General features: G+C 60.0%; 6 protein-coding genes across 6 annotated transcripts; 3 read left to right on the forward strand and 3 right to left on the reverse strand.

The window, feature by feature from the left end:
• Positions 1-191: 191 nt before the first annotated feature.
• SDRG_06916 (hypothetical protein) lies at positions 192-9,733 on the forward strand (the record flags this gene model as incomplete). Its single annotated transcript, XM_008612727.1, has 23 exons — positions 192-719; positions 767-934; positions 990-1,224; positions 1,269-1,393; positions 1,445-1,567; positions 1,613-2,299; positions 2,343-2,446; positions 2,495-3,090; positions 3,148-3,392; positions 3,468-3,671; positions 3,720-4,947; positions 4,989-5,401; positions 5,446-5,934; positions 5,982-6,303; positions 6,349-6,490; positions 6,543-6,698; positions 6,747-6,966; positions 7,011-7,469; positions 7,524-8,081; positions 8,125-8,536; positions 8,579-9,314; positions 9,365-9,575; positions 9,619-9,733. The coding sequence occupies 23 exons, from the start codon at positions 192-194 to the stop codon at positions 9,682-9,684; spliced, it is 8,427 nt and encodes a 2,808-aa protein (XP_008610949.1). The 3' UTR covers positions 9,685-9,733.
• SDRG_06917 (hypothetical protein) lies at positions 9,695-16,591 on the reverse strand. Its single transcript, XM_008612728.1, has 4 exons — positions 14,558-16,591; positions 11,592-14,516; positions 11,218-11,545; positions 9,695-11,174 (listed from the first exon to the last, which is right to left on the reverse strand). The coding sequence occupies exons 1-4, from the start codon at positions 16,582-16,584 to the stop codon at positions 9,825-9,827; spliced, it is 6,630 nt and encodes a 2,209-aa protein (XP_008610950.1). The 5' UTR covers positions 16,585-16,591; the 3' UTR covers positions 9,695-9,824.
• Positions 16,592-17,288: 697 nt separating this feature from the next.
• Positions 17,289-17,643, reverse strand: SDRG_06918 (dynein light chain 2, cytoplasmic). Its single transcript, XM_008612729.1, has one exon. The coding sequence runs from the start codon at positions 17,596-17,598 to the stop codon at positions 17,329-17,331; it is 270 nt and encodes an 89-aa protein (XP_008610951.1). The 5' UTR covers positions 17,599-17,643; the 3' UTR covers positions 17,289-17,328.
• A 483-nt stretch (positions 17,644-18,126) lies between these two features.
• SDRG_06919 (hypothetical protein) lies at positions 18,127-19,460 on the reverse strand. The gene is made up of 4 exons (XM_008612730.1): positions 19,036-19,460; positions 18,761-18,989; positions 18,638-18,713; positions 18,127-18,593 (listed from the first exon to the last, which is right to left on the reverse strand). The coding sequence occupies exons 1-4, from the start codon at positions 19,299-19,301 to the stop codon at positions 18,223-18,225; spliced, it is 942 nt and encodes a 313-aa protein (XP_008610952.1). The 5' UTR covers positions 19,302-19,460; the 3' UTR covers positions 18,127-18,222.
• A 730-nt stretch (positions 19,461-20,190) lies between these two features.
• Positions 20,191-22,343, forward strand: SDRG_06920 (transketolase). Its single transcript, XM_008612731.1, has one exon. The coding sequence runs from the start codon at positions 20,209-20,211 to the stop codon at positions 22,282-22,284; it is 2,076 nt and encodes a 691-aa protein (XP_008610953.1). The 5' UTR covers positions 20,191-20,208; the 3' UTR covers positions 22,285-22,343.
• A 753-nt stretch (positions 22,344-23,096) lies between these two features.
• Positions 23,097-24,095, forward strand: SDRG_06921 (hypothetical protein; the record flags this gene model as incomplete). The annotated part of the gene is made up of 2 exons (XM_008612732.1): positions 23,097-23,808; positions 23,858-24,095. The coding sequence occupies 2 exons, from the start codon at positions 23,097-23,099 to the stop codon at positions 24,082-24,084; spliced, it is 939 nt and encodes a 312-aa protein (XP_008610954.1). The 3' UTR covers positions 24,085-24,095.
• Between the last annotated feature and the right edge of the window lie 105 nt (positions 24,096-24,200).

The raw sequence follows: 24,200 nt of genomic DNA on the forward strand, positions 1-24,200 counted from the left end.
TTTGAATTTGTGTATCTTGTTGTGCACTATGCATTACCAGAGGTATCCAATGTGAAAGGATATATTGGTTAGGCAGCTATGGGAAAGCACGCACACTCGCTGGCCTTTCTTCAAAATATAAGGTTTGAGAGGTGGGCGCGCGGACGCGCCATAATGACGGCGACCTTTCGAGCCACTTTGAAAAAACGAGCATGTCCAGCCGGAAGCGCCTGCCCGGCGCGGTCTATGAAGGTGATATTGTCTTCATCAAGATTGACGATCGTGGGCATGTGCACTCAGACGGCTTTGTGGACGAGCGCCTTGGCTGCATTAGCGACATGGCGGGCGGCAAGCTCGACAGATGCCTCTTCCGGATCACCCCGTCGCTGCAGTACGAAGCCCAGAAACGGCTTGCAAAGGCACCGAGTAGTGCCACTGGCGAGGTGAGTGAAATGCTCGAGCTTCTTCAGCAGCAAGCCGCCGTCGAAGCGAGTGGCAACGCCGCCAAGCTCCGAGAGGCCATCGCCCGCGGCCAGCTCGTGCATTTTGGTCAGCCGCTGCAATTGCAACATGTCCAGTCGGGCAAATTCATCTCGACACTGTCCAAGACGGTCGCAGAGATGGACAAGGTGTGCATGAAGCTCTCTCTCGTCGACCACGGCTCGTCCAAGTGCCAGTTTACCTTTTTGCCGAGTTTCAAGGCCAAGTCGATTGGTCACATTGTCGGCTACAACGACGCGGTATTGCATCATTCACTTCAGCAACTCGTACAGAAAAATCGTCATAGGTGTGCGTTGCCCGCACCAAGTCGCTCTCGTCTTTTCTGCATCTGAGTTTGCATCAAATCAACATGGACCGCCACGCTCGGCACGAGATCAACCTCCACACGCAAGAGACAATGCTGCGCCTCACACTCTTCACCCCGCCTCGTCTCGAATCCAAAGGGGCATGGGAGGTCGAGCCCGCAGCGATACTACGCAAAGTGCAGAAGCTCACACCGTCGCATGTAGGCTGGGAAGGTCTATCGGCTCTACCATATTGAAGCCAACGCGTTTGTGACAGTGTCGGCTAATCGGCACATGGCTAAAGCACCGTATTTGCGTCCGTTGGCGTCCGGCTCGTCGGTCCATTCCCCGGAAAACGCGTCTTTGAAAGCCCTCTTTGTCCTCGAACGACACGACCGTCTGCGCGGTGGCGTGCTCAACGATGTTACCGAGCCCGTTCAGTTTCGGCATTTGCTCTCAGGCACCGCTGCCATCAACTACCGGATCTAAATCATGTGGGCGTAGGGCGCTACGTTACAGTAATGGACGACGGCGCGGTGACTGCGTCCGACGTGCCGTCGCAGACACCGTTTCAGATTCTTCCGTGCGCGACCAACGACCAGTCGACGAGCGACGTCTGCTTTCTCCAGGTTATCATTCGCCCCTCAACTTGGCATTTAGAAAGCCGCTCTAACATGTAGGTGCTGGGCCGCGGCTATCGCTTGCACCACCCGAATCTCGTCAAGCCCAAGCGAGACGGGCTTGCGTCGCAGCACTTGCAAGCCAGCGAGCAACTCCATGCGACACGCCAGCACTCGGACGAAGTACATTGAGATCCTCTCTCGCAGTCAATTCGATGGTGCTTGTAGGACGGGTTTCGGCTGCTGCCAGCCGCTGCAAGTGAGCTTGCCGAAGCCCAGTTCTTGGTCAGCGCCGTGGCGTCCCTTCAGGCGTACCGGTGCCTTGTCGAACCTGCCATCGATCGCGGCGCCCCGATGCCACGTGCACTGGTCGCAGACGCGGTGGCCGCCCTCCACGCGACGCTGCATTTTCTCTCATTCGGTGGCGACCGCCGCCAAAAGCAAGCTCGGGAGGCCAAGGTCTTGGACACTCTGTACGAGATGCAGCGCTGCGTGCTCCGCATCGAGCCCATTGCGCGGGACATGACGCTCTTCGCGCGGGACGCATCGTATCGGGCGGCGCACCGCGTCCACCGGCTCGTCAATCGGGTTCTCGTACGTCTCTTGGAGGAGAATGCACGGAATAAGAATTATGTGGCCACGCGCACAGCCGTCCTCTACTACAACGACGCGACGGCGTCGAGCACCGTGTACGCCCGCGAGACGCTGGCCTACATTGGGTCCGAGACCGGGTCCAAAACCGTCTACGGCACTCTCTTTCTCAACAACCCTGGGCTGCTGGCGACGGTCGACGCCAACGTCGTAGCGGCCTGTTGCAAGCGCATTGAGGCCCAAGGTGTCAAGGCCGCGGGCATTCTTCGTTTCTTGGGGATCCTGTGCGCCTGCGACGGTACAAGCGTTCCGGCCAATCAAGAGGTGCGATGTCTGTGCACCCACGATGCGCTTATCGTCGACATAGCTGGTCGTCGACGCACTGTTTGCAGCATCGAGCTCAGTGCGCGATCGGCTTTTGATCGAAACGTGCGAGTGCAACACGAGTCGCCGACCGGTGCCTCAAGCCATGTACTACTTTGCAGTGCAATGGAGTTGGCTCATGATTTGTCGTTTTAGCAAGAGCATGACAGACGTCTTGCCACCGGCGCTAGCGTCCTTGACGCCGCGCCCACGACCGTTGGGCGCCGACGTCCTCAGCGACGGATTTTCCAGCATTGCTATTAGCTGGAAGGCGCACACCGAGTGGCGCGCTGGCGACGACAGCCTCTTTGTCACGTCGAGAGAGCTCGGTCTCGTCCCGATGGCGGGGGTGGAGAAGCCTTTGGACTTGGCTGCGTACCAAGCACAACTCGCAGGTGTTCCACTGGAGCCGCGGGACGCACCTGTGAGCGAGACGCCGCCCCCGACAGCGACGCCGGTGCGAAAAGGGCTGTCGCTGGGACGGCTTCTTCTCGCATCATTGAGTCACCGTTCGTCCGTCAACTCGGACGCCAGCGGCGACTCGTTCGCTTCGAATGCACCGATTGGTCCAATTCGAGAAGAGTCGTTCTCAACCGAGTCGGCGACATCTCGGACCATCCGTGAGGACCCTGTGACGTCCAACCAAAGGCAGCGCACGAGCGTTCAGCAAAGCGATGTTAGCAACGCTGAGGAAGGAGATCCCGCCTCCACAACCATGACTATCAACGTCGATGACGAGCCACCGCCACCTCGTAACGAAGATAAACCTCGAATGCGACGCCTCACAGCAGATTCTTGCCTTGACGTAGCGCGGCACTTGTCCTCCGGCGATGAATGGGTCGAGCTCGAGGCGGTCGTGTGGACGCTCGATCCGGAGAGTGTCTACCACCTCGTGTTTCCAGGGGAATCGTGGACGACGACGCAAGCGACGTATCGCAAGGACAAGATGGCACAAGCGCAGTTCGACTTGCTCCACGATTTGGCGCAGTACTATCACCTGCAGCTGCTTCTCTTTGTCGAGCTTCTGCGCGGCAGCAACCTCCATGCGGTCAAGGTATGCCTCTCTTCTGCAACGTGCCATTTTTGCTTTTAAAGTATCAATGTATCAAGATGATATATTATGCGGTAGGTGCTCAAGCCGCAGCTGAGCTACACGATGCTGGTCGCCGCGATTGCCAACGAGAAGCTCCCAAATACGGTGCGGATGGCATTCACAGTCATTTTGCACCACTGCTACGTCATGTGCTTCCCGCATGATCACCTGATCTTTGCGACAAAAGTGCACACTATCGAGTCGATTCCCGCCTACTCGTCTCGCGCCGTCGGACCCGTGGTACGTACATAGTCCTCCAACCCCATAACGCATCATCGTGATGCCTAGCCGTTGCCCCACTTTGCGCTCCCGGCGACGCACCCCGCAAACGTCTTGTACCCGGAAGATGCCGTGCGCACGTACCCGCATGCCATCAAATTTCAGCTCCTCCAAGCCGTGCTCCACGCCGCGCTGAGCTCTGTGGCCACCGTGCGCGTCGTCGACGCGTCGCTGGATCAAAACGCATTTGCGTCGGCCATGCTGTCAATTGCGCACGACCTTCTTTTGTGCGGCTTTTACGTCGATTATACGTCGCAAAAGAACCTGGCGCACGTGCTATTGTGTCTCCTCGACGGACGCAATACGCTCGACGGGACGTCGCGCTACACGAGAAGCGCGCTCCACGATGCGATGACCCGCGTCAAGACGCAGATCTGCGACCTCCTCGTGACCATGACGCGGCTTTGGCGCCACGTCGAGTGCCTCCATGTCCTCTCATTTTTCAAAGCCAAGTATGCACAACCAAAGTCACGCAGGCTCGGGCAGTCGCATGCTGCGTGGCGTCACCGCTTGCGGAAGCAATTGGCCGCCGTCCTCGACCAGACACCACATTTAGATCTGATACTGGTCTCGCAACTCTCGCTCGACTACATCTGCATGGACTTGCTCATGTACGACGATGCGCACCTCGTCCAGGCCGCGCTGAGTCTGCACATTGAAGCAAACTCGAGAAAAGCGCGCGTGTTTGACGCAGTGCTGCAGTGTCTGGTCCTCGAGTCGAACGAGTCAACGACCAAGAGCCTGGCGCTCCCGCCGACGCAAGTCCTTCACGACGTTCGCGAGCTCCTTCCGACCTTCCGGCATCTCGCCCACATCTTTCCTAACGCGCGTCTCTGCGCCGACGTGCGCACGACGTATGGCAACGGCGTCCTCGGTGTCACCCACTTGCTCTTGGAGCAGTTGCAGCAGCTGCAGACGTATGCCTGTGACAAGCACCGACTGCTCATGGAGCGCTCAAGCAAACGCGCGTCGTCGTTCTGGGGTCTCCTCTCGGACGGTCCTGTCGCCGTGCGGTACACGCCGAGCGCGAACGGCCAAGCCATCATGCTGCTTTTGGACGTCCATAAGGTGGCGTTGACACTTGTCGAAAACCCAGTGATTGCCGACCCGTCGGTACACGATCTCCAGCGCCAGGTGCAAACCGAGGCGTGCAAGCTCCTCGTGCTCTTGTCGACCAAGAACCCGCTGGGGCAGCGCCTACTGTTTGAAAACATAAAGACCTTCTGGCGCTCCCTCGGTAACTGGATGCTCATAGCAACTGACTCTGACGTCAAGTAGACACGGTGGACGGTGTCGGCAACGTAGTCCTCGCCGTCTTCTTCGAAAATGCGCATCTCTCGCACCGCCTGCCCGCCGAGGCGCTCTGGACCATGGGCCGACTCGTCGAGACGCATGCCACGAATTTGGCCGACGCTACGAGCGGGTCCAAGGCGTTTGCGACCATTAGCACCATTTTTGAATTCTTCCTCACTTTCATGGCCCCCCACGACGTGCCTCTCAAGAAGCACCAGACCGCCGTCCACGAAGTCCTCCACCATGGCCAGTTCCAGCACATTTTACCCGATGCCGCCGCCCATGTCGCCCCCGACGACGACGTCGGCGCGGACGCGATCGTGCAGGCGCCCCATTACGTCGAGTGGCGCTCGCGACTGCAATCACCTACCGACCTGCGCGGCGCCTATCTGCAAAAGGTACGCGCTTTCGATTTGGTGGTGAAAGCGTATCCGAGGGGTAGGTGTTGATTGTGCTCTCGGCGCTGGCCGCAGGCAAGAACCGAGGCGTCGCGCTGCACTACCAGCAACGGTACCCGCTCAACTGGTGTCTCAGCGTGCTTCTCGATGCCAAAATGCCGCTTGGTTTTAAGCTCGTCATGGTGCGTTTCTTCACCAACGTCTACCTCTACGGCGACGTCGACTTGCACCTGGGCGCGACCGCGACCGCGGTGCGCAACGTGCTCCTCCAGAGCGCGTCATTGCTCGTCGACTATGGCTCGAGCGCCGGCCGCCGGTTCCTCTCGACGCCCCGTGAGACCCAATTTGCCAAGCTCCTCGAGACTTATGTGTTTGATGGACTCCTCAATTTTATCACGGTCTATTGCACGCAGCACATGACGGTCCGCCAACACGACGACTCGGACACGGAAGGTGCGCACGTCACCGAGACGCTCACCCACGCGCTCGACCATATTCGCACCAATGTCACCATGACACCGCAGCAGTCACTGGTGCCTTGCCCGCCTCTTTCAAGCACTCGGTATACATCTCATCGTAGGCGCTGGAAGCCTGCGACCGCGCACTGCACACGGGCGTCTGTAGCCACCAAACACAGTGTCGATCGCCTCACCTGGCCGTGACGAGCGAGCATCATCGTGATGATGAAAACGCGGCTGCCCAACTGAGCTTTCACGCGTTCCAGGCGGATGTTTTCGAGTCGGACGAAGTGGCCGCGGTTACGGCGGCTGAAGCCAACCGCTTTGTCGTGCTCTGGGCCGAGATCGAGCGCAAGGTCGGAAGCAACCAACACAGCGCCAACATGACCATGCGTCTCTTCTACGCGCGCGTGATGGCCTTTCTGCAAGCGCGGCCCGCTTCGCGTACGCGAAACGTGCTCTCATGAGGCAGAACTCATTACCTCCTAGCGTCGGCCGAGCTGGTATTGCACGTGCTGCACCGCCTGGTGGCGCGCTGTCGCCTCGACGAGTCGACCAGAAAGCGCATGCTGCTCTCGGAAATCGAAGAGGCCAACGACCGGTACAGCCACACACAGAGCTTTCTGGCCGCGTACGGTGCCGCTTCTGCAACCAATGCACCATGCCGAGGCAATGGCTTGTAGATGTGGCGCGCCGCAGCTTGTGCTGGCGCTGCTCTCGGGCACCCAGTCGCCAGCGACGATGAATCAAGCGCTCCATTTGGGCTTGGAGCTTGTTCATGGCGGGAATCTCGCTGTGCAGCGCGCGTTTTACGAAAGCTTCAAGGCGGGTGACGAGCGGTACGCGTCTCTCCCACGCAATAGGATGCGGAGCGTATACGTGGGTAGGGTCTTTGTGACCATCGAGTCGGTGTTGCGCGCCAATATCGACGCACTCAAGGAGCGTCGCCGCACGTCCACGTTTCTCGTCGAAGGTCTTGCGCCCATGAAAACCAAGCAGCGTCGCTCCAGTGTCCAAGCCGCTTCGATTTTCTTGCTCCCCGAGGCGTACACGACGTCGCATGACACCGATCTCGTCGATGCCGACTTGCTCTTGCAGTTTTTGACGGTTTCGCTTTCTATCAACTTGATTCATTGATAAGATTTGCGTAGGCGTTGGTCGCGGGGCATTTTCTACCCACGCAGCTGCTCCTCCTTGACCAGCGCGTCGCTTTGGGCCATGCCACCAGTGTCAACATCCTCCATGTGGTCACGACGTATCTGCGGTTGCTCGTCAAGGACGATGCCCAAGTGCACGAGATGACCGCGGCCGACTGCTTGTCGCTCACGCACTGCTGGCATTTTCTGATCGAGTGCATGCAAGGCCCCTGCAGCGCCAACCAAGAGTTCCTTACGTCGTCGTCCATGGTCGATGTCTTTGGCAAGCTACTCCGCGCCGAGATATTGCTGTCGACGGACCGCGTCGACGCACCGCGGCCCGACGACATTAAGAAACTCAAGGAGCTTGCAGTCAAGGCCATGGTGAGTCTCCTGGAGGGCCGGTCCAATGACGACGTGCAAGCCCGGCTTCGCAACATTCTCGCGCTACCGCCGCTGAAAGCGCGTCTCATCGTACATCTGCCTTCTTTCGAATGCCAAGAAGGGATTCATCAAGCGTGTATGTAGGCTCTCTACACCCAATTTCACGCCGAGAAGGACGTGCACGTCGACGACACTACGTGGGACGAGCGGTTTCTAGAAGAAGGTGTCAACCTCCTCACGCTCGCCAAGTGCGTCTTTGATGCCGATCTCCTCGTGCCGCCGACCGACCGCGGCAGCGCCCCGAAGCGCGCTAATTTCACGAGCCCGAGCGAGTTTCAAGCCGCGGCAACGGCGTACCAGCACGCTAGTCTGTACCGCAAGACGTACACGTTCTTTACGGACATGCACTGCGCGGTTGAAATCTACTGGCGCGGACGCATCGAGCTCGTGTTCTTCCCGTTGCCGTCGCACTGCCGCATGCTGCGGTTTCTAAGTGCCAAGAAGAACGCGCTGCTCCACTCGCTCCGGTACGACTCGAACGACCGCCTCAAGCAGTTCATGCGGGCGCTGCCGAGTATGAACGAGGAAATGGCGCACGTCGAAGCGCTCAGTCAGTTCTGCGTCTACAACGCACTGCGCCCGTACATCCCGCTCTTCAAGACACTGAGCTTTCTCCTTGCCATTTTCATGAACCTCATCATCGTACGGCCAATGTGCTCTTGCGTCTGCATCATGCTTTGGCTAGCTTGTCTCGATCGAGCACTACGACCAAGAGCCAAGCGACTACATCTACATCCCGAGCAAGCTCAAGACGCCCATGTTCCTCTGCGGCTTGCTGCAAATCTTCCTCTCGACCGCCGTCGTCATCTTCATGCTCGTCATCAGCATCCCTCTCATCTTCCGGCGCCGGCGCAATGCAATGCGCAAGCGTTCGCTCGAAGCGTACAAGCAGCGGAAAGCGTTCTCGGATAGCATTGCTGACAGCTCAGAGCTCGACGTTCTCAAAGCCCTTGCCGAGCAGCGCGTCCAGCGTTGGACCGAGACGCTCGGTGCGATCTACAGTGCGTACCTTCCGTTTGCCAAGTTTATATTGCTCTTGTACGTGGGCCAATTTGCGATCGAACAAACGTTCCCGACGTTTCCAGCCTGGACGCTCTGTACGTGTCGCTTGATAGATTGATACAAATCCTCTTCCATAGATACGGTGCTCTTTTTCCCCGTCGTCTCGAGTACGCGGACGTACCTCGAAACGAGCGGGTCGGTCCTCGGCCTGCTCTTTACCTTTGCGTACGACGTGCTCTTTGAAAAACTCACGGCGTTCTACCTCGTGTACCTCTGCACGGCGGTGCTGGCGACGTTGTACCACCCCGTGTTTTACTTCTACCATTTACTCGATTTGGTCATCATGAATCCGTCGCTGCAAAACGTCGTCTTGGCCGTGACGACGCCCGCCCGGCTCCTCGGGCTCACGGCGCTTCTCTGCGCGTGCATTTGCTACTTTTACGCGATGGGGCTCTTCTTCTACGGGCCGGGCAACCTCACGGACGACGCCCGCGCGATTCCGTACTGCTCGACGCTGCTCGACTGCTTGGTGACGGTCCTCCACCGCGGGCTTGCGGGTGACGGCGGCCTCGGCGGCTACATGTCGAACGCACTGAGTCACCCGCCCAACTTTTTTCACCGGGACCAATACTGGTGGCGGTTTGTGTTGGACGTGACATTTTTCGCCGTCAAAGTCGTTTTGCTCAACATGGTGTTTGGGATTACGATCGATACGTTTGGCGATCTCCGTACGCAGGCCGCGCGCAAGGACGACTTGAGACGCAATGTCTGCTTCATCTGCGGCCACGGCCGCGACGTCTTTGACGCGCACTACCTCGCGTCCAGCGGACTCAACAACGGCTTTGAAAAACACATTGCCGACGACCACAACATGTCGATTCTTATTGTCTTATTGTCGAATTTTGAACGACATGCTATTGTAGGTGGTCGTACCTCTACTTCATGGTCCACGTCGAGTCACTGGACGCGACCGAGTGCAATGGCCCGGAAGCGTACGTCAAGGGTCTGCTTCTCAAGACCGACGTGTCGTGGTTTCCGCAAGGCATGGCCAAGTGCCTGTCGACGACGACCACGACTTCGGTCGCGCACAACATGGACGACGTCAAGCGCGCGGTCAAAACCCTGTGTGCGCAGGTAAAAGACAACTTGTCCACTGTACAGAGTTGACTATAACTAGGCCGACGTCGCTCTGCAAAAATTCCATGCGCGCCGCGACCGCCGCAACTCGATGCGCGCCGTGTAAAAACCGGTTATAGAGAAAAGACTATCCAAGAATGCATGTATTCCAAGTGTTTGTTTCTTGGTTTTTAGACAATAGTACGAGGATTATGCAACGACAGTAATTGCAGTTTTCTTCTTGGTGGTATCGTTGTGAATGCGTCGTTAAGCGAGCACGAGGTTGGCCGTGAGGAGCTGCACCGGCATGACATCGAGGCCCAGCACCACGTACTTTTCATCGACCGAGACCGCGACGCTAGCAACGCCGACCGTCGTGAGCGCTTGCACTAGAGCCAGCGTGTGCACGGCCAAGACGGACGCGCCGAGGGGGCCACTCACAATGACATGTCCCGTGCGCTCGAGCAGGACCAGTCGCGTAGTGGCATGCGTCATCCCTTGCGCGAGCACCGTCCCATCCGCGCCAAACGTAACCAAGCAGTGGTGTGCGTCGTCGTCGCTGCTGCCGGCCACGACAACGATCCCGAGGCGTGAGATGCCGACGGTGCGCACGCGGGTCATGGCGGCTGGCAGTGGCAGTTGCCGGACGACACTGCCGGTGCTCAGTCGGTGCACAACGCAAAGGTCGCTGACGCTCACGACCACGTCCAAATCTTCACAGGCGACGACGGCCACGATCGGTGTCTTATGGCCCAACAAGACGGCCGCGGGACTCCAGTCGGGCTCGATGACCGCGCGCTTGGCCGTCGCCCGGAACAGGCCCAGTGAAAAGTCGAGCAGCACCGAGGGCGACGCACTCGTTGACGCCAGCGTCCAGACGCTCAGCGTGCCGTCGGCGCTGCCGCACACAAGGTATCGACGCGGCGTCCGCGCAATGCACGTGACGCGCTCGGCGTGGTGCAGGATCGCACTGTGGAAGCTGCCGTCATTGGCCGCGTACACGCGCACCGATCCATCGAGGTGGCCGCCCGAGACGACATAGTTGCCTGCCTCCAATAGCGCCGTCCAGACAGGCGACAGCCACGCATCGGCCGCGAGAAGACGTCGCGGCTTGCGCTCGAGGACTTCAATGACACTGGCGTCACTGCTCGAGCTGTTGGTGCGGCCGAGGGCCAGTGGCGACAAGGTGCGGGCGGGTGACGCCGACGTCGGGGGTACTGGCACTTGATACGGCGATCGAAGCTGCTGGACGGACGCAAAGCCGGCTGCGTCCAGACAAAACAGCGTCGACTGGAGCACTTCGAGCACTGTAATCGGCGCGGCGTGCGGCAAGAGCACGGGCGACACGACCGCGATGGACGCTTCCGGGACAACGTTGCGGCGCGGGTGCGGCTCCTTGAGCAGCTGCGTTGGCGTTTGGCCAAAATGCGCAATTTGCGCGCGCATCGACGCTTGCAAAACCGGGTCGTCGATCGAGTCAATGTCGACGCTGCCTTCGTACGTCAAGTAGAAGAACACATTGTGCGCCATGACCGCCGACGGCCCGCGCTGCTTGGCCCCAAACACCAAGTCGATCCACTCGTGGAGATGCGCCGAGACAAACTCGCTTTCCAGTGCCTAGTCCACAGAGTTTATATCACCCAAAGAGCAGCAAGCCTACGAGCATATGCTGAAAGATGAAGTCGTCCGCCGACGCCGCGTACGGCGGCAAGACGACGTCGCCGAGCACTGTCCCGTTCTGGCACATGCCGAGGTCGACGCCATTCTCATTGAGCAGAAACCCCGGCTGGTAAAACCACTCGGGTGTAAGCTCCTTGAGGTCCGACGTGTCACTGAGGCAGTTGGCCCACGTCTCGGCAATCGAGTGGAAGAGGCGGTCGGCGTGGTCGAGGCGCCCGCCTTGGACACGCTTGGCCAGCGTCGTAAACGGTTCGAGACGCAAGAGATAGTAGAGCACGGCGCCGACGTGCGAGTAGTGCGACCCGTACCTAGGCATCGTCGCACATGTCGCATACATCACAAGCCATTGTGTACATGAACTTGGGAATGTCCGGGTCGTCAAACGCGTTGTAGCGCTCGAGGTAAAAGCTGAGGCGGCTCGGGTTGAGCGCGCCGAGGGGCTTCGAGAGGTCGCGGAAGGTCTCGCGCCGGCTCAAGTCGAGCTTGGTCGATGTATAGTCGGCGAGGACCCACGGAAACACGGGGTACTGCGTCACGTCATTGTACGTCCGCCCCGCAAGCGTGTTGAGCCACATGAGGTACTCAAACGTGGAAATCTCGTGGTTGACCCACGCACTCGTCTGCGCCGACGTCATGAACATGTGCGACGGATGGCGGAGGCGACGCCACTCGGGGTCGCGGAAGAGCTGCGCGGGCCGCTTGGTCATCATCGCGCGGTGCACGTCGTGCACCGAAGTCGGGTGGCAAATGTGAAACAGATAGTTCTTCCGGCTCGAGAGCACAAACACTTCAAGCGCCGTGACCTGGAGCAGATAACGCCGGCCATACACGTGCTTGATGTCGTCGAGTAAGAGGCGGTGCACCTTGCGCCCGAGACGACTGCTCTCGGCTCCGACCTCGGCGCCATGCTCGTCCACGACAGCGCTCGCGACAAACAAGAGCTCCCGGTCCGTCACGCGGAGGTCGCCAGCGACAATGTGGGCATCACAAATCCACTGCGCCTTGCACACAAAGTCGTGCGCCTTGAAAAGCTTCATGCTCGCATCAAGCGACGACCGGCGACGGTGCAAAGTCTTGCTCTGGCGACTACTGCTCTTGGGTACCACGGTGGCCAAGACGGACCGCGCTTCTTCCGACAGCGTGTCCTTGACGAGCCGCAAATGGTCGACCTGCATGTCGAGTGCTGCTTTCGCCCCCTGGACCTTTTCTTGCAGTTGATCCTGGAGAAGCTCGACCGACTCGGCGAGTTGGTCATGCACCTTTTCCACGCGAGCGCCAAACGCACTCCGCGGTGTCGTAGTCGAACGCGCGGGCTCGGCGCTTTGCGGCGGCGACTCCCACGACGGACCTTCGTACCCGCTCACGTCGTCGGCGTCGTCATTGTCTTCAATCGTACTCGACGTGGCCGTTCGAAGCACGGCGCGGACGTTGGCGTCGGCGAGCATGTCAGTGAGTTCCTCAAACGACGCGCCGTCGCTCCGCCAACTCGCGTCCAATGCCGTTGGCTCGCCATTGGCCTGCAGGTGTGCTTCCGGCGTCGACGACGTCGACGTCATTGGCTTGAGGCACAAACGCATTCGCAGTCCATTCTCAGCGCGCCGCAACTTGCGCCGATTCGTGCTGGGTGCTGGCAGCGGCTTGCGTTGGAGCAGGAGGCGCAGCACCAAACTCGAGTGTAGAAATGCCTGCGTCGTCGCCGTCACATCGGCGCCAAGGCGGTCGAGGACATCGGCGATGGGGTACAGGAGAACTGCATCATCGTCATTCCACAGCGTCTCGTAAACTGCCGCCACGTCATCGAGGTGGCCTTGCTGCAAGCTCACGCGGACGTCGGCGTCTTGCACGAGCAGCACCGCGTTGAACACCGACGATGACGCCACGTGGGTGTCCCAGAGTGCGCTAAACTCAGCCATGTGCTGGTTCAAGTCACTTGATGTATCGAGCGTCGTCATGGCCGGTGCGAGATCACTCGGCATCGGCAACTCGACCGACTGAAGGCGTTCGAGGAGCGGCGTTGTTGCAATGTACCCTGGGTCGCGCGCCAGCGTGTGCAGCCACTGCAACAGCGGCGGCGACGGCGCCTTCAGAAGCCACTCGACAAGTCCACGGAGAAGACGCCACTGCAAGCGAGCGCTCCACGCCATGTCGATGCTCAATGACCGCGCGCGGCGAAGGCTCTCGGGCGCCGTCTTGTCGTCGTCGTCGGGCAGCGGCGGGTGCAGGATGACGTCGGTCGTTCGCTGCAAGGTCGCGACATCAACGCCGTCAACCGCCCGCGTAGCAAATGCAAACACGGCTTCAATCGCCAAGGCTTGCGCAATCGGGAGCGGCGCAAAGAGGCGGTGCACGATCGACTCCCCAGGCGTTTCCGGCGTCTCGAGATGCAGGAGCGCGGCTGCGTCCCGCCATGGCACTTGGTTCAAATGTGGCGCGACAAGCGCCCAGAGCTGCATCGTTGCTTTCGCAAGCGGTTGGAGCTGGCCGTCGGGCAGTAGGAGGCGGCGGGCCCACACGGTCGCCATCGACGCCACTTGGCTGAGGTTCTCCCACGCATTGTACGGCATGACAACCGTGTCTTGGACGACCGCTACCAGCACTTGCAGCTGGTGCAAGGGCCGCGGGATATAGAAGAGCGCCTCGAGCATGTGCATCCAGCCGTGGCGGACATGGCGCACAGCGTAGAGCAGTACGTTTTGAATGATGCAAAGGCGGAAGCGCGTCGCCACGGCGGCCACGTGCGACGGCAGCTCGGCCAGTATGGCGCCGACGATCGCGTCTTGCACAGGCATCGGGGTCCGTGGCGAGGCCAAGACCGTGAGCAAATGGTCGGCGCCGGCAGTGTCCTTGGACGAGGCAATCGCGCGCACCATGTCGATCCGCGCCGAGACGGACGCCGCGTCATCGACCAACACCATGCAATAGTCGTTGAGCATGTCCGGGTCCATGCGCGATGACGTTCGTGGTGACGGCAGTGCGTCAACGTCCATGGCAGCTAGCACGGCGAGCCACTCGGGATATGATCGAATCGTCTCCAGTAGCATATCGGCCCCATGCAGCGCTTTTGCGACAGCATACAACACGTAGAGCTGCACACACGGCGGCGACGTCGGGAGGAGCTTGAGCAAGACGACCGGGACGCACGCAAAACGCGGTGTCGGCATTGACCGACTGTGGTTGGCATCGAGACGCCCGAGACAGAGGTCTACGAGCACCTCGACCTCTGGTAACGACAGCGGCTGGTCTTGCAAGCTTGCCGACAAGAGCACGGCGTCTGCATACCTACAGTATACATCAGCACATATGCGTGGAAGACAATCTACCGAAGCGGGAGCGTGAGCATCATCGTCTCAAAGGTTTGCAACAGCAAGAGACGAATGGCGGGGATCGGGGTTCGAAGCCACTTGTACCAGATGCACGGCGGTGTCCATTTGAGCAGCTGCCGGAGCACCCGGTTCATCGGTGGTGGCGACGACGGTCCCGACGGTCGGGTGATGCCGTCGCCAAGTCCACGCGCCAAGAAACCAAGGATCTCGACCACGTCCGCGTCGGCGGCTGTGAGATGCGCGAGCCGGTCGTCCAAGTAGACAACCAGCTGCAAGAATGGATCGGTGCCGACCGGCGTTTTCGGAAAGAGGCTTGGCTCCACGAGGCATTCCAGCACGAGCTTGCAGCACAGACTTGCCTCGTTTGGCGTGAGACGCGCGGCATACCACCGCCGAAGGACGCCACACCAGTAGCCCACGTCGACGACCGTGTAGTCGCCGCTCTGCGCCGTCTCGAGGAGGTCACGGTACGCCGGCAACGTCTCGGAGAACAAAGCGAGCTGCGTTTCCAACGGCGCTCGGTACCACGCTGCGTTCATAACGAGCAAAACGAGCACAATCGAGCGCAGCCGTGGCGGCAGCACGGCGGTCGACAGCACAGCAATGAGCTCCTTGATCGCCCGAAGCATTGGCAATGAGAGCGACGGGAGCGCCTGCAGCATCGACGCAACAAGCTTGGAGCCGTGGCTGCGGACAAAGTGGCCGCGGCAGCGAGGGCTCACGCGTAGCCCAGCAATGAGCGTGTGGAGGCACGCCATCGCCGACGCATCCGTGATCGTTGATGGATCCCGGACCAAGCTGTAGAGCATCGACGTGATCCCGCCGAGAGTCACCATGGCCGACGGCAAAGGACACGTGAGCACGGGCACCGTCCCGGGCTCGAGCCAGCCGTCGCCGCCACTGCGGCTCACGTCAAAGCACGCGCGCGCAACGATCGCGCAAGCCCGAGCGTCGTACGCGTAGACAAAGCGCGTCTTCTCGGGCAGGCCCACGTTCTCGTAGAGCCATGCGCGGAGCAGCGGCGCGCCGTCGCGCCAGTGGAGCTGGCTAACTTCAGCGTCGCTGAGCGCGTTGGCAAAGAACGTCGGCAGCCACAGGCGACCTTGAAAGGACGGAAAGTGCGGCATCGTGCCAATGCAGTTGTGGCCGTCGAGGAGCTGCGCCGTGTCGGGGTACGGCAAGCTCCCGCTAAACGCAAGGGAGCCGTCGACGTAGACAGAAACCTTGTCCTTGAACACCATCTTCTTGGCGTGGACGATGCAAAAGTGTGTCCAGTGCTGCTCCATGTGCCGGCGGCTTGGTAGCGGTACGACCAGCTTGGTAAACGTCCCGCTCGACGTGTGCGTCGCGAGCAAGAGCGAGTCACCGTCGAGAAGGGCCGTGACCCCATGACCGTTGGACCCGCGGAGGCTCAGCAGCGACATGACGGGCGTTCCGGGCTCGATGAGAATCCCAGTTGCAAACGTGTAGCCCTTCTTGGTTGCGCTCAAGGCCATGGCCGGCGCCACGATCCCGGCGTGGGGACCGTGGAGGACAAAGACATGCCGGCGAATGGATGCGGCCGAGTCCAACTCGGTCGAGAGCACGCCTTGGAGCAGCGACAGAAGCAATCCGGTGAGAGCGTCGCCGTGATTGCCTTCGAGCGTGTCCCAGAGGCCGTACACGTCATATGGGTTGGTGTGGGCGATGAGGAGGTCGTGGAGCGTCCGCACGACCTCTGAGAGCTGGGCGGTCTGGTCGCCCGGCTCGCCCACCAGCTTCTTCATGAGTGAGAGGTAGGTTGCCACGAGCGCATACGGCCCGGCGACCGCCGGAGGATCTTGGATCGGCCCTTTGCTCATCGACGCGTGGTCGATCGGGCGCAGCGCGTCGCACCGGCGGCGGACGAGCTGCCCGCTGACCTTGATGGCCTGCGTCCGGAGGCCGACGTCATCTTCGGCTTGGGCCGCGATGTCGATGAGCAGCCGGACCATGTCGCCTTCGTCGCCCTCGGCGCGGAGCGCCTCCGCGATCAAGTCCTCCATCTGCCGAATGCTCAAAACGGACAAGAAACATGATCTCGTCGCCGACCGCGCTGATTGGTTCATCTTACTTTATCCGGAATGTCCGGTTTATCGTGCGATGGCCGATGATGTGTCGTTCAGTCGTTTAGTCATTTCGGTTTTAGTTAGTTTAATGGCTTTAGTCGTGTTGTTGGGTTTAGTTGTTTAGTCAGCTCAGCGGTCGTTTCGTTTTCGCTCAACCGTTGGAGTTGGCGTCCTCGTGGCAGGATCCGATGTCAGTGGCACGGCAAGCGCCGATACACAGCCAGGGAAGCATGGGGCTGCTACTCCAAGCGGATGAGTCAGTGCGTAGGCGCTACTACGAGTCGATCGATGGGCGAGCACGAGGATCTATCCGTGCACGAGTGCGATACCTTTTCAATAGCGCTATCCAACCGCTAAGATCGTAGTGGCAGGTAGCGATGCATTTCTGTCCCATCTCTCTGCAATAGCGAGCCAGCAAGACGAGCGCCGTCTATGACGCCCACGCTTCGGGCCATCGTCTCGGAAGCTTTGGCCTTTCTGTGGCAACAATTCGGCCAACGGACGCTACACTCCCTCGGTCCCGAGCCTTGCGCTATGAGGCACCTTGTGGCCTTCTCTAGCGTCGTGATCACCCTTCGCCCACGAGGATCTCGTTGGCCTGCGTAGCCTTACGCCATCGCGGCAGCGGCCAGAGACATCGCTTGCTGTACATTCGTAGCATGTGATATTATCATCGCTTGTTTAGCCCGACTTGAAGAGGAGGATCGCGACCTGGCCCAAGTAGAAGTAAATAAAGTGCTTCGTCTCGTGCGTGACGTAAGAGCCAAAGTTGCGGCCGACGATGCAGTGCCACGTCGGGTTGTACTTCTTGTCAAACTCCTTCTTGATGAAGGCGGCAATGTCCTTCTCGATGTTGTACTTCTCGAGGGCCTGCGACGCGCAGTCGACCGCGTCCTGCTGCATGTCCTCGTGCATATCGGCGTTCTTGATCACAGCCTTCCGCTCCGACATCTCTTCTCGTCCCTTGGGCAAATCCAGAAATACCGACTACGAATCCGAATTTCAACAAAGATCTCGACCTTGGCGTTTGTATGCACTCGAAGCGACGCTTGGGGCCGCCCTCAAATTAGGGCCAAACAAGGATACTCCCGGATTGGCTAAAATCCCATCGACCCCACACTGCGCGTGTTTCTTTGGAGCCAATGAAACGCGCCACGTTGGTATCCAACACAGTGATTGGACAAAACCAACAGCGCCAATACCGATTCTAGAAACTCCGTCGCGAAAATGTTGCGACCCAGCAACGCCGATGAATATCATTCTATCTTCTTTGTGGATAGATTGGCTTGGCTATACAACTATCCACGGGTATCCATCCCGCGTGTGTTGTGACCCATTGAAGGCAACAGCGTGCGTACCTTGAAGCCCTAACCGCCCTCGCCCCCAAAATCGCAAGCAGCATGGACCTTCTTCGAGCCCGCTGTGGTGGACGCGACGTCGTGATACCATGACATCAGCTTCCTCTACGACTGCTTTAAGTGAATAGCTTCCAAAGTTCTCCTTGTACTATTGAACATACATTGAAATCTGAGCGAGTTATGGTAGGATGAGGCGAGGGAAACTCAACACTTGGAATTACTTGGCAGTAGTAGCACTCTGCCGGCCTTGGAAATGGTTCATGCCGTCGCGGCCGCCACCGAGGCTGAGGACAAGATCCATGACAGCCACGGGCAAGAGTCGGACGCCGCGCGTGACGAGCGGCAAGACCCAGCGGTGCCACGACCGCGCACACGTGAGAAGCTCGTAGTCCTTGCACTCGATGCTCTCGATGACGGTCGCGACAACGTCATCGACCGTGATCATCGGAATCAAGTAGGTGTGGACAAAGCGCGGCCACCAGTGGTCCGAGGTGAAGATGCCGCGGAACATGCCGCTGTCGACCCCCATGGGGCACACGAGGAGCGTATGCACGCCGGGTTTACCCAAATGCTGGAGCTCCATGCGCACTAGTACAGACACTTGAGTCAGCGTCACGAGGATGGCGTCGTACGGGCTTCGTGAAACCCGACGGACGCAAACTTGGAGCTGCAATAGTCGGTGAGCCGCGCCGCGCCGTTCTGCCCCATCTACATTGTCGTATTAGCTTCACGGTCGATGCGTCAAGAGGCCTTACGATCGAGGCCATGGTCACAATCATGCCATTGTTGCGTGCGAGCATGGACGGCAGCACGGCTTGCGTGGTCCAAAAATGGGCGAGCGTGTTGACGCCAAAGATTTTCTGGACTTGGTCGTGGGTCAAGTCGAGAAGCGGCTTGCCGTGGACGATGCCAGCATTGTTGATGAGCACGTCGACGTTGCGCCCGAGAGCGGCGACGACCTCGGCCAAGCAGGTGACAACGCGCCTAGTTGAATGCGTGAGCATCCCGTCATTCGCGCATAGTGCCGTACGCGTGGTCGGACACGTCGCACACAAAGGTGTGGCTCAGACGCGGGTACTCGCGGGCGAGCGTCTCGAGGCTACCTGCGTCCACGTCCACGCAAGCCACGATAGCACCCTTCTGCGCCATGGCGATGGCCAAGCCGCGCCCGATGCCCGAGGCGGCGCCGGTGATGACGACGACCTTGTCCTTCAGATCAAAGAGCTGGCGGCGCGGCCATAGCAGGAGAAGGAGGGCACCGACGACGACGGCGACGACGACATGAGCAGCGTCCATCGTCTCTGCGTGTTGACGCACCTTGTTGACGCCCCACGATGCAGCGGCATATGATTGGTGCCTTTTCAGCCAATGGCATCATCGCAATCGAGATCGGGAAAGCTGCTCTTCGCTGTTGCCCTCTCCTTCGACACGGCGACGAGGCAGTGGAGCAGCGTACTTGATCTCCATCACGAGCAATAAGTCCTGCTACCACAGAACTGAGTGAAATGCACTACTTGACCACCGTTGAAAACATCGGGACCGAATAAGCGCCAAAGCTGCCATACCCTTGGGGCTTCCATCGAAACGCTCTTTACAGCGAGCTCGTCGCGGCAACCTTCGTGAGTTTAGCACACCAATGTAGTCTTGGTCGACGCTGAAGACTTGAATACGGCCGCACAACTTGTCCAGAGAGTACTCGCGAAGGCGTATCGTCTCGTTCCGAGATGACACAGAAGTTTCATCCACTGTTTTGCGATCTGCACCACGCGTATAGCTCGCGTTGCTGTGCCAAGACGTTGGTCAACGAACCGACTGCAGTGAGCTGCATTTAAGCAAAAAGGACCGGTGCTTCCATCCCACGCACCGTCCACGGAAGCTCCTTCTGCCCAAGCTGCTTCCACGCAACGTGAACTTTCGCGAGTCGTTCGCTCGTATCTCTCTACCTACGAGGTGCTTTGGCTCTCTACCTACGAGGTGCTTTGGCTCTCTACCTACGAGGTGCTTTGGCTCATGGGCCAAGGTTCGGCCACGTCATCGAAGGGGCCTGACGACCAAGTGTTCTGACGCCGACCAAGTTGAAGTCGGTGGCCACTCACATCAGACCGTTGTGAAACCAACCTCTGGAAATGAATATGCGAATTCTATTTTGAGAGGAACATATCTTTTTGCTCATTTCAAGATTTCCACCGACCACGACCGCAGGATGAGCCCGTTGACCGCCGCCGAAGAGACGCTGTGCGTCAACACGGTGCGCATGCTCGGCGCCGACCAGCCGACGGCCGGCAAGTCGGGCCACCCCGGCGCGCCCATGGGCTGCGCGCCCATGGCCCACACGCTCTTTGGCAAGGTCATGCGGTTCAACCCGAGCAACCCCAAGTGGGCCAACCGCGACCGCTTCGTGCTCTCCAACGGCCATGCGTGCGCGCTCCAGTACTCGATGCTGCACCTCACGGGCTACGACGTGCCGATCGAGAGCCTCAAGTCGTTCCGCCAGTGGGGCTCCAAGTGCCCGGGCCACCCCGAGAACTTTTGCACGCCCGGCGTCGAGGTCTCAACCGGTCCGCTTGGCCAAGGTCTCTCGAACGCGGTCGGTCTCGCGATCGCCGAGAAGCACTTGGCCGCCGAGTTCAACAAGGACGGCCACAACATTGTCGACCACTACACGTACGTCATTTGCGGCGACGGCTGCATGCAGGAGGGCGTCACGTCCGAGGCGTCGTCGCTCGCGGGCCACCTCGGCCTCGGCAAGCTCATTGTCTTGTACGACGACAACTTGATCACGATCGACGGCCACACGGACATTTCGTTCACGGAAGATGTCGCCAAGCGCTACGAAGCGTACAACTGGCACGTGCAGGTGGTCGACGACGGCAACTACGATTTCGAGGCGCTCCACAAGGCCGTGCTCGCCGCCAAGGCCGTCACGGACAAGCCGTCGCTCATCAAGATCCGCACGACGATCGGTCTCGGCTCCAAGATTGAAAACACGCACTCGGTGCACGGCGCGCCGCTCAAGGCCGACGACACGGCGTCGATCAAGGAGAAGTTTGGCCTGAAGAACGAACCGTTCTTCATTCCGGACGTGGCCCGCGAATACTATGACCGCCGCGCGGTCGGCGCGTCGCAGGAGGCCGAGTGGCAGGCGCGCTTGGACGCGTACGCCGCTGCATACCCGGTGGAAGCCGCCGAGTTTGTCCGCCGCATGGAGGGCCGTCTTCCGGACGGCTGGAAGGCCAACTTTCCGACGTTCTCGCCCGAAGACAAGGGCCTCGCGACGCGCCAGTTCTCCGAGAAGGCGCTCAACGCCGCCGCCGCGGCCTTGCCCGAGCTCGTCGGCGGCTCGGCCGACCTCACGCCGTCGAACCTGACCAAGCTGACCATGTCGGGCGACTTCCAGAAGGACACGCCGATCGGCCGGTACCTGCGCTTTGGCGTCCGCGAGCACGGCATGGCGGCGATCTGCAACGGCCTCTTTGCCCACGGCGGCGTGCGTCCGTTCTGCGCGACGTTCTACAACTTTATCGGGTACGCGCTCGGGGCGGTCCGCGTCTCGGCGCTCTCGCAGTTTGGCGTGCTCTACATTGCGACCCACGACAGCATCTTCCTCGGCGAAGACGGCCCGACGCACCAGCCGATCGAGATGAACGCGTCGCTGCGGTCGATGCCCAACATGTTTCTCTACCGTCCGGCCGACGGCAACGAGGTCTCGGGCGCCTACATTGACGCGATCGAGCACCAGACGCAGACGTCGGTGCTGACGTTTACGCGCCAGGGCGTGCCCAACCTCCATGGCTCGTCGGCCGACAAAGTGGCCCGCGGCGCCTACGTCCTCCAGAACATCGTCAACGGCAAGCGGGACCTCAAATACAACGGCAAGCCCGACCTCGTCATGATCGCGACCGGCTCGGAAGTCTCGCTTGCGATCGAGGCGGCGACGCTCCTCCCGGACAAGGTTGTCCGCATCGTCTCGGCGCCGTGCGTCGACATCTTTGAAAAGGCGTCGGTCGACTACAAGAAGGAGGTGCTCCTCGAGGGTGTCCCGATTCTCAGCGTCGAGGCGGCGTCGACGTACGGCTGGGACCGCTTCTCGCACTTGCAGTTTGGTCTCGACCGCTTTGGCGCGTCGGCGACGATCGAGCAGCTCCGCGAACACTTTGGCTTTAACGCGCCGGCCGTCGCCGCCGAGGCGCAAAACCTCCTCGACTTCTACGCTGGCCGCGCCGTGCCATCGCTCTTTGACGTACCGGCCCGCCGCGTCGTCAAGGATGGCCACCATTAGGCAGTAGGGTACGGCGAGACTTATGCTTGCTAATGCTACTCCGTGTTCTCGATTCGAAATCGGAGGAGCGAGCGTCCTACTGATGGCAGTGACGTCGGTTCCATGCAACGACACTGGCCACACCACTGGTTCATGTCGCGTCGTCACCGCACGTCGGACAGATCATCGGACGTACGTCGGACAGGGACGTCGGACAGGGCAAACATCGCCGAATCTTGTTCGATCGTCTAGTGCTTTTACTAACTTTGCTTGTCTCGGGGCTGTCGCGGCGGGATCGTATGCGCTGGCGCCACATCCCGTCGAAGCCACAGTACGTACAGATGGAGTCGGCCGGTGCGACAGCGGCCCTCGTGAATTCTTTCCTCTCGCTTCTTGGTCGTTGAAGTTTCGTTTGGACGGGGAGCGTCCCGCCTCGTTGTAAGGTTTGGCACAGCGACAGCGGCGGCCAACCTGCCGTGGAGCTAGTAGTGTGCAGTGCACTAGGTAGTATGTAGCCGCTGGACGCTTCTATCGCAATTGAGGGGCAGTAATTGCGCTGCGAAGGCAGCGGGCGAGTCAAAACTCACCCAACCATCCGCATGCACCCAAATGGCCTTGCCACGTCATGACCCACTTTTGCGACATGTGCGAACCACTGTATGAACCACTGGAATTATTTTATTGTCCGACGTTGCCACATACAAATACCAAGTGCAGCGTGAAAAAAGAGTATAAAAAATGGTCCGCGGCGATTTCCGGATAAGAAGTGCACTTTGATCCGGATGACCGCCATGGTGGAAGTTAAACGGCAAGATGGAAGGTCACTTTTCAAGATGAGCTTCCAAGCCGAGCCGACGACGAGCGTGGTCTCGCTGCCTGTCGTGGCCGCCCCGACGATCGGGACCAAGATCGTATTGGCAGGCATCGCCAACGCGAGCGCGGCTGCGATCACCAACCCGATCGACGTCTTGAAGGTCCGCATGCAGCTCGAAGGCGAGCTCGCTGCGTCGCGCGAGATGCCCCGCCGGTACCCGAGCTTCGTTGGCGGCGCCCGCACCATCTTTGGCAACGAAGGCATCCGTGGCTTTTACAAGGGCCTGCTGCCGTCGGTGGTCCGCGACGGTTTTTACTCGGGCATCCGCCTCGGCGCGTACGAGCCGATGAAGGAGCTCCTCGGGGCCACCGACCCGCACCACACGCCGCTCTACCTCAAGGTCGTCGCTGGCGCGCTCACGGGTGCGTTCGGTAGCGCGCTCGCCAACCCGACGGACCTCGTCAAGATCCGCATGCAAGGCGAAGGCACGCGCTACAACAGCGTCCGGTCTGCGGTCGAGGACATCGTGGCGCACGACGGCGTCAAGGGGCTCTGGAAGGGCGTCGGGCCGACCATGAAGCGCGCGGCGCTCCTCACGGCGTCGCAGATCCCGACGTACGACCATGCCAAGCACACGCTGCTCAACAACGAGATCATGGAAGAAGGCTTTGCGCTCCACGCGGTGTGCAGCATGCTCGCCGGTTTTATGGCGGCGACTGTCACCTCTCCAGGTATGCGCATCCTGCTCTGTCGTCCATCGTGGCTCATCTATGGTCGTAGTTGATGTCATCAAGACGCGCATGATGACGCAGTGCCGGCGCGTCAACTGCAACGACACCATGTACCATGGCACACTCGACGCCTTCCGCAAGATCACGGCGGGCGAAGGCATTCGCGGGCTCTACAAGGGCTGGTTCCCCAACTGGATGCGTCTCGGCCCGCACACGATGATCACGCTCGTCATCTTTGAGGAACTGCGCACGGCCGCGGGCCTCCCGCCGCTCTAACTGTCTCGTTCTCGTCGTCGAGTCGTAGTAAGCTTGCTTGTTGTCCTTCTTCATCCGCGAGTCGTTGTTGGTGGGTGCAGCGTACGAAGGGTCGGTCGAGGGCGACATGCTCCTGG

This window comes from Saprolegnia diclina, assembly GCF_000281045.1.
Source record: "Saprolegnia diclina VS20 unplaced genomic scaffold supercont1.19, whole genome shotgun sequence".
In the NCBI taxonomy this organism is placed as follows: domain Eukaryota; phylum Oomycota; class Saprolegniomycetes; order Saprolegniales; family Saprolegniaceae; genus Saprolegnia; species Saprolegnia diclina.

Bases quoted from the DNA above. Each gene is read 5' to 3' on its own strand.
- SDRG_06917 (XM_008612728.1), bottom strand. From the start codon at position 16,584: ATGGAGGACTTGATCGCGGAGGCGCTCCGCGCCGAGGGCGACGAAGGC. The intron at 11,546-11,591 runs GTACACAATGGC...GACGATGCCTAG, and splicing joins CCGGACATTCCCAAGTTCAT to GTACGGGTCGCACTACTCGC. The intron at 11,175-11,217 runs GTAGGCTTGCTG...TCTGTGGACTAG, and splicing joins TCATCTTTCAGCATATGCTC to GCACTGGAAAGCGAGTTTGT.
- SDRG_06918 (XM_008612729.1), bottom strand. From the start codon at position 17,598: ATGTCGGAGCGGAAGGCTGTGATCAAGAACGCCGATATGCACGAGGAC.
- SDRG_06919 (XM_008612730.1), bottom strand. From the start codon at position 19,301: ATGGACGCTGCTCATGTCGTCGTCGCCGTCGTCGTCGGTGCCCTCCTT. The intron at 18,990-19,035 runs GTACGGCACTAT...GCATTCAACTAG, and splicing joins TGCGACGTGTCCGACCACGC to GCGCGTTGTCACCTGCTTGG. The intron at 18,714-18,760 runs GTAAGGCCTCTT...ACGACAATGTAG, and splicing joins TTGTGACCATGGCCTCGATC to ATGGGGCAGAACGGCGCGGC.
- SDRG_06920 (XM_008612731.1), top strand. From the start codon at position 20,209: ATGAGCCCGTTGACCGCCGCCGAAGAGACGCTGTGCGTCAACACGGTG.